Source organism: Ambystoma mexicanum, chromosome 4q (assembly GCF_040938575.1).
Source record: "Ambystoma mexicanum isolate Mex_15411 chromosome 4q, UKY_AmexF1_1, whole genome shotgun sequence".
Classification (NCBI taxonomy): Eukaryota; Metazoa; Chordata; class Amphibia; order Caudata; family Ambystomatidae; genus Ambystoma; species Ambystoma mexicanum.
The window spans coordinates 980,810,958-980,825,252 of record NC_090928.1 but is presented as its reverse complement, the minus strand read 5'-3'; the positions used below and the strand labels follow the sequence as shown (position 1 = coordinate 980,825,252).

The following is a 14,295-nucleotide window of genomic DNA, read 5'->3' as shown; positions in this document are numbered from 1 at the left end:
GCCAGAGAGACTCAGAGAAGAACCACATAAGGAATGTATGTTTAACAAGGGGCATTTGTGTCTCGAGCATAAAAGGAAACACGATACAAACCCTGAGAAAAAGACACAAGAAAGAAAGAAGTCATAAATGGAAATGACCAGGAGATAAGACATTCTTTTGGCCTACTTTAGTTGTTCATATTAGTGGTAGGTACAGTGTGAAGGCATCATGAAGCAGACACAGACAACAGGTTCAGGTTTGGTCCACAAAGGTTTTATTAACTTGAAATGCAGAGTTGGATAAGGCCTAACTTGCCCTACACTAAGGTGGGATTTCCCTACCTAAATAAACTAAGGATAGTCTGTGTTGGGAAGTCTGAAGTAAAAGTCTGTCTGTGCCCAAAACCTATACTTGCCCTCACGTCTAACTGTATATAATGTGCAGGGATGTCAGCAACAAAACAAATAGTGTAAAGTTCAGAGCTTCTTCCACCTCTTGGCTTGCAATCAACTTCCCATTCCCTAAGTTCAAATTAGTTCAAATGGCATTGGGGTTCCCTTCCCCAAGAGTTCAAATCTTACAGCTTTAAAACAACACAATTCCCTGGAACACTTATCAGCTCTTAGGATATTGTCACTTTTCACAATCTGACATAGACAGTTCAGTTTCTTAACTCCAAAAAAACACATAAGAGGTTGTTGTAGACCACAAATTTCTTTATATGTACGTTCAATGGCTTTACCATACAAAAGGGGTGTACTCGGTCTAGGCGCAGTTGTCGGACCACACAGTCCACCCATTACAGGTCACGCTACCAATACACCTTCTTGGCTGCTTTGCATCAACACTTTGCCACTGCTTCAACTTGAAAGTGATACTTGTTTCATTCATCTGTGTCACACTCTCCTGTATCGTGGCTTGCTTGGCCGCTATGCATTTGTCACACTTTTTGTATTCTCCTGGCTCGTGCCAATGCGTGTTTTCTCATATAATACACAGTTCCTTGCATCAGGCAGATTCCCAATCTTTCTTTCACAATGCTTAATGTTCAAGAATGTTCAAGACTGCTCACAACTTGCATCTGCTCTAACAAGTGGTTATATTTGCTTTCACTTTTTTTGGTATTCAAAAGCAATGTGTTCGGTATTCAAAAGGATTTAGAACTACTTTCACTTCATTCGGTATTCAAATGTACTTATTAAATTTTATTTTGTTGTTTAACAATGTTCATTGCCGGTTTTTCATATGTGCGAGCCAACCCGGTGCTGGTCCTTCCTGGTTCACTCACTGGTTGGATATTACGGCTCTTCAACAAGGTCCTCGGCTGCCACAGGCTCTCTTCTTCCTGTGCGTTACCTTGCTTTTTCTCCCAGTGGCTTCCAGTGGCTCAGCTCACCCGGTGATGCTCCACGTGCATATCTAGAGTCTTAGGACTGCTTTGCTGGGTCGTGCCAGTCTCCCTGTTTCGTGTTGCCACCGGCCTCCAGCGTCCATCAGCTCTGCTTCCCGCTGCATAAAGTCCTCATCCTTTCTCGGGTCTCGAGCACTCCGCTTGCCGATCCGGAGAGGTCTGCTTGCACACAGCAGTCCATAGCCCTGCTTCCACAGCTGATTCCATTTCCGAAAAGGATGTCAGTGTTGAGCTGGTGTTTCTTGGGGAAGGTTTGGAGGGAAGAACAGGGAAAGGGCTGACAGTAGCCTACAAAGGCTTAAGGGGTAGAGAGCTCATTATGAAAAGGAAATGGGGGATACCATGTATCACCCAAGGACGTCCTTTCCCCACTCCCCACATCTCCTCCACCCAGTTGATCCTCCCTCGCATATCCACCCGCAGGGCCAGGATCCAAGAGCGACGGCCTTTCCCATGCCACCCGAGAGGAGGATACAGGGGGAAAAGAAGTGAGGATGCCGTCAGGTTCCTCACATCAGATATATTTAGGTTTGGACTGAGGACATCTATTTTGGAATGTCTGTTGACAAAGGAGCACCTTCAGTTACTTTAGTCAGGCAGAGAAAAGCCCTATAGCAGGGATAGATGGGTCTGTGGCTCAGTGAACTATTGCATCCACTACAGGGACCTGTGTTTGACCTCATGGTCACAGGTTTGAATCCTGGGAGGTCCACTTAGTCCTTCATCTTTCCGAGGTGGATAAAATGAGTACCATTAAGTTGGGTAACAATGAACATCTGTTAACTATCAATAGCACCAAGAAGCCCCTCTGGGGTGAACGTGCACTCTACAAATAAACCTCTTATGTTATGGCCCTTTTATTTATCATTTCATTAAAAGAAAGTTAAAATGTCCAAAATGTGTCAGACTCCTTCTTCCGACCTTCCACAAAGTCATCCCAAGTTTGACGCCACAGACAGTTTCCCTGGCTATTATCTGTTTGAACCTGTGCTGTTGATAGGCTGATAACGAAAGGTTGTTGCTAATTTTCCCTGGGTCCCACTCAAACCTAGGGCATGTCAGCACTAGGCGCTGTTTGAGAAGTGCTGGCTTTGGGAACAGCATACCAGCTTGGCAGAAATTCAGGCACAATTCTGGCCAGTGTCTGCAGGCCATGCTAATTACTTGCAACTCTACTTTATGCTATTCCTAGGGTGTCAGCTTTGCCTCTGCCAAAGGCTCAGCTGGTCCTCTCCCTTCTGTCCAGCGAGGGATAGCTGAGCTTCTCGTACACCTAAGGGCGGAGCGCTGATGCTCACGCTGAAACCACATGAGCTAACTGCAAGAATATGGTGTCGGTGCCTGTACATCACCGGCAGGCTATTGAGTAGGCCAGAAAGTCTTCATGACAGCATCTAGGAATGATTTACTTCTGTCCAATTTGGGAAAAGGCTCATATAGAGGAAAGCCTTTGCATAGCAAGAAGTCTCAATTTTCTCCACGGCCCTGCAGGGTAAAGCTCCATTCCATTTCTGAGCAGGAGGACCCATCCCAGGTCCCACAGGCAAGGCCTCTCGCATAGGTTGCTTCTGTAATCCACTAAAAAGACCCCAATCATCATTCGTCTGACCTTGTCCATTGTCCGGCCTTCTGAGGGTCAAGCAAACACACATTTAGCTGGAAATTGCCACATGACCACTAAAGAGCTCTCAGCACTGCGAAACCCACAACATGGCATCATTGTAAAGGGCAGAATTGTAAAGGGTAACGTCAATTTGGCACTGTTCTGGCTTGTGAGATCCAGGGCCCTACGCCTATCTTAAAACTTCTTATTATTGCCTATACCCTCACAAGTGCAATGTGAGCGCTACCAGCCTTACTGCTCTTAATACATGGCTGATTGCTACCGACCTTGCTCTTCTTAACTTACACTGTTGGTCACTACTGCTGTTACGGTTTTAATTTACCCTGTTTGAAACCACTAGCCCATCGGCCTAACTAAAAACTACCACCTCACTTCAAATTCCACTTTCTCCTTTCAGCATGCTCCCCCATTCTACATCCTTAATGGCCTGTCTCTGCCCATCTCTCAAGGCCTCCGCCTTCCCCATGCATTGTCCCACTGCTACCTGTCCCTCCTGATCTCTCTCACCATCTCCCGCCCATGTCTCTCACACCATCCTGCCAAATGCCACCCTGGTCACTCCAACACCTCCCATGCTATTCACCCCCATCCTCATCGACCCTGTCCCACTTCCTCTAACCACTCCCCCCACCAACCTCTTTACCCTCTTAAAAAACAAATCTCTACTACCACTCGATCCTGTAAGTTTTATCCCTTTAATATTAAGAGAATGCATCATCTTTTAACATTTTCTTCCACTAAATATTACAAACTTGTGTCTTATCTTGCCTTAACTACTGATATTCTCTATACATCAGTCTTCCAGCATATGCTCTTCTTCAGTTATGCTCGGTTCTTAACTTATTCCTCAAATATTTCTCCCTTCTTGACTCTGCTTTGTTGGCTTCCTATGAATCCTAGTTTGAGTTTCGTTGTCTTTTCCCAGTGTTTTAATGTGCTCATGCTTTGGCTCCAGACTATTTTGCTTCCTTAGTGCATTTACATCATCATCCTAGAGTACTTTGTTCTTCATCTCAATGTGTGCTTTCTGTCCGACAACTCGTTTCTGCTCTTTTAAATTACTTCCACCTCATCTATGGAATTCTCTTCCACTCAATATTCTTCTTTGATCTAAGCTTGTCCTACTTTAAAAAAAGAAGTCTAAAAATGTATCTCTTACTGTCTACTTTCACTCATCATGTTTTCTCATGACCTTGGTGGCTCCATGTGTTCTTCTACCCTTTTATGCCTTACATTGTCATATTTCATTATTTTGTTTGCACAGCGTACATTTTTGTACAGCGTCTTGGATAAACGCGCTAGATAAATATCATAAATTAATAAATAAATTAAAAAGAGAAAATCCAAACACCATGCATTATTTGGTGCTACTGACACAATGGTGCAGAGTTAAATGTTAATGTTAAAGGTATTTGTACCGCGTACCGTCACCAATGGAGTTGGTCCCCAGGCGCTCAAAATTCTGTTTCGGGTAACAGGTAAATAAAGTTATCATGAATTGTATCTGATAATTATTTACTTCAATATGTTGCTGGATATGTAATGGACTATTCAAGTGACGTGTTCAGTTCAGCATAGAACAGTGCAATTGTGTCAGCTTACCTCCAGGAACTCAGTGTTCTGTTGCAACACAAAATGAGGCAAGGTCGGTAATATCCAATTTTTTGTTGTGTCATTTCGGAATCGCAACAGCTTCTTGCTAGCGTATAAGGTTTAATGTGAGAGATTATTTACATACCTCTAACATCCAGTTTGTTTTGTAAAAACCTTTTAGACATTGCACAATACTCACCAAGACTATGAAGGAAAAATGTAACTGAGCTACAATGTCTTGGAATATGACAGACACTGTTTAACGGGCCTATAACTAGAGTTGGAGCCTGTTATATCTGGGCCAATGGAATCTCAGTGCTTGGAACATGTTCTAACATCATTGTGTGCAGGACACTGCATTTCCAGGTGTCCAAACTAACAACATGCGCAGATCCAATCCGAGTAGTTTTGATACAGAGTTGAAAAATGTCACAAAGACATTGAAATGACAGGAAAAGAAAATTCATTGCTATTTAGCTATATTAAGCTAAATGGCCCATTGTGAGCCAGTGTAAGGAAATAGAAAGATTGAGGGCTTTATCTACCATTGTTGAGGGAGCATTGTCACAGCATTGGCGTGACAGTCGCCTAAGCAGGGGGCACAGGCAGTGCTGCTTTTGTTAGGCAGTGGAAATACACATAGCACGCAGAGGGATGGAAAATGATTCTTCAACAGTCCCACTTTTGGTCATTACGTGCTTCTGGAGTACCTTTGTAAAAGCCAAATGTTGATCATCTGTTTCATGATAAATTGCACAGGTGCTGCGATTTTGGTGCCAGTCGGCGATGTTGCAAGCCAGAACAGATAACTTAGGGGGAGTGCAGTCTACACGCCTGATCTAGTGTCCTTGGTACACAACACAGGACGGGTTTGAAATAGTTTCTATAACCTCCCCTCAGTCTGTAAAGTTACAATGTTTCTTTGGAGTGTTGGTTAAAGTCTACAGGTCGTAATCAAATCTGCTACTTTCATCGTTGAGGATTGGTTGGTTACAACTTATCAGAGGCAACAGTTGGGGAGAGCATCTGGTCCAGATTGGGACAGCGACGCCATTACAGAAAGGGAGGAACGTTCATAATAGTGCTCGTCAGGATATGGCAAACCTGAAGGTTTGGCCACGAGACAGTGGCCTACGCCCTCAGCACAGGGGAAACATGCAATCTCTGCCGACAGATGAGAAGACAACCACAGCATAAGAGGAGACTTCCAGCACTGAGAGCTAGAACATCGACAGCTGGAGGCTCATGAAAAACATTGGAAAATAGGTCTAAATTGGAATATGGTAAAACCATGTAACAGCCACTGAGCAGAGCAGTTCTGGACGAAAAGCAATACCTAAATTCATAAGGGGTAATGCAGAGAGTGGGGAGAATCAGTACCGAGCAAACAAGTGTAAATCCAGACATGCACAGGTCGGGCATGCCGTCACTTTTCTACTCACAGTGACTGCTTAACAAAACTGAAGGAGAATGACCGAACACGCCCAAAGTAATGACTATTCCGCCCATGGGAGACTATACAAGTTCCCTCCCCCATACGAGTAGAACGCTCTAACCGTCTAATGGCCTTGCAGCCTAACTTTAAAAAGGCAGAAACCACTGGACAACTCAATAGGCAAACAAAAAATCTGGACTGACCCTGAAAATTGAATATGAACAAAGTTATCAATGCTTAGTGATGGGAACACTCTTCCTACACACTACCACAACCCCATGCAATTTCATCATAGTGGAGTTAGCACCCCCACCCTCAAAATGAAACCAATCAAATAGGTAATTGCTTTCAAAGGAGCCCAAGGATGGCGTAAAATCCCTTCTAAAGGTTTCTAAGCCATCACCATAGCTCAAGAAAACAATACAAAGTGCAGCAAATTACTGTCCACGGAAGGTTCTACAAGTAATCGGCCACACTTTCCCTCGTTCGCCAATGCCTCTACACAGAAATTCCATATTCCACAAGAAAATACATTGGGGGTCATTACGACCCAGGCGGTAAGTACACCAAATTTACCACCATGGTTTAAACTATGTTTACACCATGGTGGATGGCGGATTTACCGCCCCATTCCAAGGTGAGTGGGGTGGTAAATCCCCATTTCCCATTTACCCTTCCCCATTCCCATTTTTGCCCCATAGGGCATAATGGGAGTGGGGAAGGCGCTAATTACGGCACCGTAAATTACGGTGCCGTAATTAGCACCAAGGCGGTTTAGCGCCATGGATTTTAACGGCTGCTAAAAGCAGCCGTTAAAATTGGAATCAGGCGTTAAGGGTTAACGACGGCGTTAACCCTTAACGCCTGAGTTGTAATGAGGCCCATTGTGTGCAGAATTGGTTTGCAATCAAAATCGAAAAGATAAACTCGACATCACTGTTCCCTCAAAGATCTAAATAGCACCCTGCACCTTTTTCCACGGCCATCTCAATCATATCTCCAAGAGACCGTTACCGTTAAGCTACCTTAATGAGCACATATCTGTTTACTGGGTTGAGCGCTCCTTCTTGCACCACGCATGAATCTCATTAACCCCTCTTTGGCCAATGGAGAATTCCGAGACAGCCAGACTGTGGGTCAAATAAACCCGCTCTCAAACAGATAAACTTGCAAGATCTGGCTGTTAGTAGCACCTTTTATTGAACGTTGAACGCAGCCCAGCCAATCAGGATCCCCCTCAGGAAAGGGCCGCCCGATGCTCTTTGTGGTCCTGAAGTGTCCAACCTATCTCACAGGAGTCCCGGGCCCAGCTTCCATCCTTCTGTCCAGCGATTCTCTATCCCTCCATCATTAGGAAGTGATGCTATGCCACTCTAACCTTCATTTCTATGCTTCGGGTGCTGTGTAAACATGATAGCATGGCACGCTGGCACAAGCTTTTCCTCCCTTTCTTAAGCAAGCTTGTTAGCTTTGGAGGGCGAGCTTGCAACTGGGATAGGCAACACCGGCGGGGGCACTTCCGGATATTAGGTGGCCCTAGACCTCCTAAAAGGCACTCACATCACTGAAAGCCATTAAGGAAGGCTTCTGCTCACCTAACGGCTGGCCTTGTCCCCACAGGGGCACTAATACTTATTAAGCAACTTCATTGGCTTCCTTTCCTTGCAAAAACATTAAGAATCTGCATTGTCAAGAAGCAAAACAAATGTAATTCGAATCTCCTAGATAAAACCAACCTGGTTTCAGCCCAACACACAGCAGAAAACGGCCATCTGAAAATCACAAACTTTGCCTTAGCAGGGAGGTGATTGGTGCCCAATTATCCTTCTTGACCTATCTGCCGTATTTCACACAATAGACCACATATCACTACTCAATACCATGAAACTACGCATAGGTATTGACCACCAAGTTCTTTTGTCGATTACGAAAGATTGTGCTCAACTTGTGATATCAATACCATAGGGCGCATAGATGTCCAACATGACCCATTCTAATCTGTAGGTGCTTATCCAGTCCTGTTCTTTTTTAATTCCGGGATGTCTAGTTCCGCATTCCCCATTACAGAGCTCGGACTAAAAGTCCCAGAATGCAAAGAAAAAACAGGAACAGGAAAATAACAGGACCTGCAAGCACCTACAGATTGGAATGGGTCATGTTGGCAACTATGTGTGTGTCCTACATGGTATTGCCCCCAATGTCCCATTTGCTTTCGATGTTGTTCAACATCAATATGGAACCAATGGTGCGCCTGACCAAAAACTAAATCTCACCATGCTTCAATAAGCATATTGTAACCAATTTTACCTGAAGTAAATATCCAAATGAGACGTTATACACAAAGCCGTTTACCCAAGGGAAATTCTATCTTAGATGAAAAATCATCAACTGAAATCAAACCATCAAAAAAACTGCTGCTCATTGCCAGTCATCTCAGCTGCAGGAGCCCAGCCTACTTTTGTCTGCAAAGCAAAATCTCTTGGTTTTAACCTGGACCAAAACCTAGATACGCACATCAAACATGGTGTAATGGGAGCACAATTTCTGCCTCTTAAGAAGTCTACAAAGATCCTCCTCCTCCTCCTCGTCGATCAGTCAAAAAAGCTCTGGGGGCCTCCAGGTTAGACTATGGTCATTCTGATTCGGAAGATGTTCCAAAATGCTGCTTTGCATCCTTAATAGTGACTCAAGATCCTCATACCCCTTTCGGGCATTTACCTCAAGGACACGGCTTTGGTAAATAAAACGTACTTACTCATTCAGGCATGGATGGCAGCCCACGGCCTTAGCCTGAATGACGACAAAACGGAGCTCCCGATTCTTCGGACAGCCGCTAACCTAAAAAAACCTAAAAAAAACTGAACACCAACTACTCCGCCTTCAATATCGACAGAAATATGATCAAGGTAGTAAATGTACCCTAGGTTTCTACCTCGACTCCACACTAACCCTAAGTAAACAAGTAAACTCAATCTCATCAGCATCCGCCTAAACATGTAAGCTAATAAGGGCCTGCAGGCCATTTCTATCCAAACCTAGCTGCATCATACTTGCCAGCGCCTTAATACTCGAAATTGGATTATTGCAACGCCCTTTACCTAGGCGCAAATAAGTATATCTTGGACAAAATCCAAATCCTACAGAACAATGCTCTAAGAACCGCTCTGAATATTCCCAACAGAGAACATGTATCAGAGCTTAGGAGAGAACATCACTGGATGAAGATAAATGATAAAATCTTGCTCAAAACAGCTTCCCTTACCTTCAAGTGCCTTAACAAGTGGCTCCTCCCTACTTAGCCAAGAGAATAGTGAAGCTGCACAGATCTGGAGCGCACTTCCTCTCTCACTTAGAGTGGACCAACCCTTCCTCAGTTTTAGACACAAAACGTTGAACTGGTTCCGCACCAATGACATTTAACTATGCTTTACTCACGCCTTTTTGCATGTATCATGTACCCTACAATGTCTTACCTACTGTATAATTTGCATTCTTACCTGTATAATCTCGTTGCCAATATGACACTTTGTAACCTAAGCTTAAAATATTCTTGTATTTGTTGCGCCCAGTCACCTACGGGTTCGGTGCACCCTACCAATAAAATAAAACAAACAAACAATCAAGATGGGCCAGCAGCTGAACTGTTCTCTGGTACCTGACAGTGCGACCACAGAACTCTAGGGCTAATCTGTTTACACTGGATTCCCATAGAAGCTCATTGCATTTTTAAGAGAGAATGGCAGACTTATAATATCCTACACCTCCACTCCCTGAGAAACACGGTAGACAAACCTATCTATGGGACCTTCCACTGCAAAGGTGAGTACTGCCCAGAACTCCTGAATTTGGAAAATTAACAAACTCTCAAGCCGTCCTCCGCTACCTGAACCCTAAACATTTGGACTGTTCTTCTCCAAAGCTATGCCTTCCCTGCTTCCTAATCCTTTTCACCGAGAGCAGAAGATGTACCTCTTCAAAGTACACCACATGTCAAGGCTTTGCATTTTCTTTATGGGTCCCACGAGATGTCAATATCACGACCCTATGGCCAGCCTCTCCTCCTCTCTTGATTACATTAACTATCTCTCTTCCCCCTTACACACCAGCTTCCTTGTTTTTAGCAGCCATGTGCATAAACTCTGAGTTCTCTTATAGAACCCTGTGTCTTCTGGATAGTGCATGTCTAAATCTTTAATGTATATGGCACGTCTGCCCCCAGCTTCCTGGATATGACGCCCTTTAATCGCCTATGGTCCAATGTATGGAGCCGCGCTGCCCTCTAATTTGGAGATTACCTCTTTTGATCCGAGATTCTTGACACACATCTCCTTGCTTCCCATATTTTCTTGACCATTTGAGACTCGTAAGGTGCCACCTGTGGGCATGCCAACTCGGTAGCCCACCGAAAGGGACGGGAAAATGATAGACCTTATGAAGGCCTTAGGGGCATTCAATTATTAAAGTGCAGGATGAAGGAGTAGAGAAAGGAAGTGCCGAACCCCCAGTGCCTCTGGCCATTGCTGATTGTCCTGAGCATACATTCTACACAATCGTTTCATCTTGTCATCTTTACTGCTTGTATCCCTCTACATCTTGTTTTCTCTTTCCCTGCCAGCACTTCAATGCTCCACTTTGAAAATCAGGATGTGTGTAAAATATGTGGTGTGATGAATATTCTGTAATGAAATCATCGTGTAACCTCTATATATGTCCTAACAGGAGTACAAGTGTTAATGCATTAGATTTGCTCATTATAGGACACCAAAAATAAACATACAATAAAAAAAGAATTATAACAAAGAACTGACCGCAGAGCGTGAGCACCGCAGGTGAAATAACCCTGGCAAGCAGTGAAGCATTTCTCCACGTGGCGGCTACGCAAGACACCACGAGATGACCAAGCTTACCTCATAGTGATGAATTATCATTTGGTTTAAGAGCGTAGAGACTGAATAAAAGGAGCCCGTCATAATCCCTAGAAAGGAAAGACAATTGCAATGCATCATTAAGAGGTCCATGGAATCGCTTCATGATCACTTTCAAGCAGTAGTGGTTCAGTGGTGCCGACTTCTATGATCAGGTTAATGTCAATATTCATTCGAAACTTAAATGTCAAGTACAGGTCTCTGGCTATATGCATTTCATTCTGATATATGTCCATTGGCTGACAAAGGCCACAGGGCAATGCACACATTCAAATGGGAAAACGTATGTGCCATTATGTTGGCAACATAGTTTCCACTCTGGAAAACGGCGAACTGTGTGCACTCTAAATCCCACCCGGATGAGGGATGCATCAAATAAGAACATTGCAGAACTCATCGGTGGGTGCTCGGCGAGGATGGGAATTGATGGCCCTGGTGATCAACATTGGAGGAGGCTTCAACTCACTCCCAGGAGTTCACAAGGGGCCTCTTTATAACCTCTTTTTAACTATGGCGGCAACGGTAAAAACTGGCAGTACTTTAAATACCACTTGTTTTTCAAATGCCCCCTAATCAGGATTAGCACTTGCTTTGAATATTTACTGCATGGGTAACAAAGAATATGCTGTATGTGTAACTTACCCTATGCACTGCTTGCTAAGTACCAAACTCCAGAAATCCTCATGCAACCCCCAACTCTTAATTAGGTGGTATTTTCAAAAGAAGTGGCATTTTTAACTTTACCTCCATACTCATAATGAGGCACCAGATGATCACCAATAAATCACATGCTACAATTCTGAGTAAAATGGCTTATGGTGGAAGAATGTCACATTAAATTACCCGCCGTGGATTATCAAAAACACATACGCAACTGTTAGCACAGGTGGCCGAAGACAAATGCACTTATCAATGTCTTACACATTCTCTCTAATCTTGATATGTCTATATCATCACTTAACTTAACGGCAGGACCATGTGTTGCAACGTCCGAAAAACACAGAACGAGGGCAGGTTACTTTTTTTTATTTTTTATATTCCTGTATCGTAGTTTAAAAAAAAAAAGATAAAAAAGTCGAGGACATCCTATGCAAACGGGCTCTGGGGAGCAAAGGAAGAATGTGGCCCAATGATGGGGTACCAGGCGATATGCATAGATGTGCTGTGGCACTCTTAAATGCAAAAGATGTGCAAGACAGTAGGGTCCAGCCGCGGAATGCCTCCTCACCAGCAGCAACCATGGACATGAGCCTAGGGTGTATGAAGGCGTTTGTGCTCCGCAAGAACCTCACACATCCACTACCCATATGAGATGACGAAAGGCCAACTGCTCTACCATCACATCAGTTAAATCCTTTAGCAGTGCAGTTAAAGAAGCTTGCACCTGACTTTACATGCATGGCGTGGTTGGAGTCAAAGCAAAGGATAACATAACATAACATAACATAACCAGAGTCGGATTGGCCCATCTGCCACTCGGCCTGTGGCCGGGCCGCAATCCTGTGTAGTCCCTGGGGGCCGGTTTCTGGCCACTCCTGGGCTGGTTTTTTGAAACAAATAAAAAGCACCTGCAACGACATAATTCATTAAAGCAAGGTAACCTATGTTACCTTGCTTTGATGACTGATTTGCATGCATCCAGGGCCATCTTAAGCACTTTTGGGGCCCTGGGCATGGACATCTTTGGGGCTTCCCTCCACCAAACCAAAGGAATTAGGTGATCAAGAATATCTGCCCCTCCCCCCTGTCACAATCACAACCCATAGTTTGATATGCTGCCTCACAGCATTACAAAGAAGGATGTTTACTGCCTTTAAATCTCCTTACCCTCTTCATTCTTGCCCTAATAAGAATCATAAATAAGTACTATTTGAAGGGCAACATTATCAGTCTACGAAGAGGTTACTTTTGTTCTAGCTTAGATTCAGGAGACTTTTTATCAATAGAATCCAGGAAGGTATATAGCCTGTAGTATTAATGCAGGACTGTATGCACAACGTACATGTAACCCAGAATAGACAGAGAACTCACAGTTGCTGCCTCACAGAACACAAACGTGCTAAAGCTTGGATAGAGGAGACCAATTGGAGAACGTTACACATAGCATGGATAGTGGATGCAGATTAGATTGGAAGCTACCAGGAAGGTGTCTGTATCCAGACAGATTATAAATTGCCATTAGAGATCAAAAGAATAAAGTGCCTGTGGTGTGCAATATACCAATGCTCACTATTATAGTGGAAGCAACACTATAGCCAGTGAAACCATGAGTGAGGCTGTTTTGAAGATCATACCCTGAGAAGGAAATATCTCTGTAGGGGGGACAATTTTGAAAAGTTTAGGGACTGGCAATTTCGAGAGGCTAAGCAACACAAGCTAAAATGAGATGCCCATCATTACACACACTGGTTAAGGGGTGAATCTGGGATTTGTGCCAACTCTGCAATTTCTGCATTTGAACAATTTCATTTCCAGTTCTTACCATGAACTAAAATAATCTCATTTGATAAAACTGACTTGGAAAGTACACCAATGACATTAACAAACATGACCATTTTTAAAAACAAAATATTGTAGAAGGGTGTAACACAGAATGATTCTGGCTTAATTTTCTCCATCATCAAGAGAAGTGAAATATGTAAGTACCTTGCATACCAATCACTGTGATTTAACAGATTTAATCTGTCTTTTGTATTTTAAAGCTTTACATAGTTCCAAAACACTGGCTTGTGAAATTGTCATTTAGAAAGGTGCAGAAAAACCTTTGACTTTTACAAAAATGCAAAGCGTTTTTTTGTTTCAAACGAGCAGACTTTAAAATATGCTTGCCCGATTCCTGCACTATCTGGTCCGCTTCCTTCTGTCTACCACCGCTTCTAATCAAATGGCCTACAAGTAAAAAGATCAAGTCATGGGCTAAAAGATGCCACCACATGCGAGGAGGCAAACTTCAGAGAAGATAGTACAGTAACGTACGAGATATTAGATGATTTGACCAGGATCGCTGTATTGTCTGCTAGCAAAGCCAGGATACAAGCATGAATGCTTTGGTTCCAAATTTGGATACTTATTCATTGCTTGGACTAACAGTTTATGCTCATCGTTGGAGGTGATGGCCTAGGTTTTACAACACCCCATCTGAACAAACCAATTTCTAGACCTTCACCATAAGGATGACATGTTCGTTTTTATAGCAACCCCGATCTGGTGCAGCTACATTGCTGATAATAGCACTTGTTGTGCTGCAAGACCAAGTACATATGCAGGAAGGTTTATAAACTTCAAACTTCAGACATAGGAAAGGCTCAGCCAGCCTTACAGGAATGT

General features: G+C 43.5%; 1 protein-coding gene across 1 annotated transcript in view; it reads right to left on the bottom strand.

Annotated features, from left to right (window-relative positions):
• The window catches only part of FLVCR1 (FLVCR choline and heme transporter 1), a 379,457-nt gene that overhangs the window by 119,071 nt on the left and 246,091 nt on the right, over positions 1-14,295 (bottom strand). Inside the window, exon 4 of the mRNA XM_069608541.1 lies at positions 10,951-11,018. Within this exon, the coding sequence (XP_069464642.1) occupies positions 10,951-11,018 (68 nt within the window). The remainder of the gene's footprint in view (positions 1-10,950; positions 11,019-14,295) is intronic.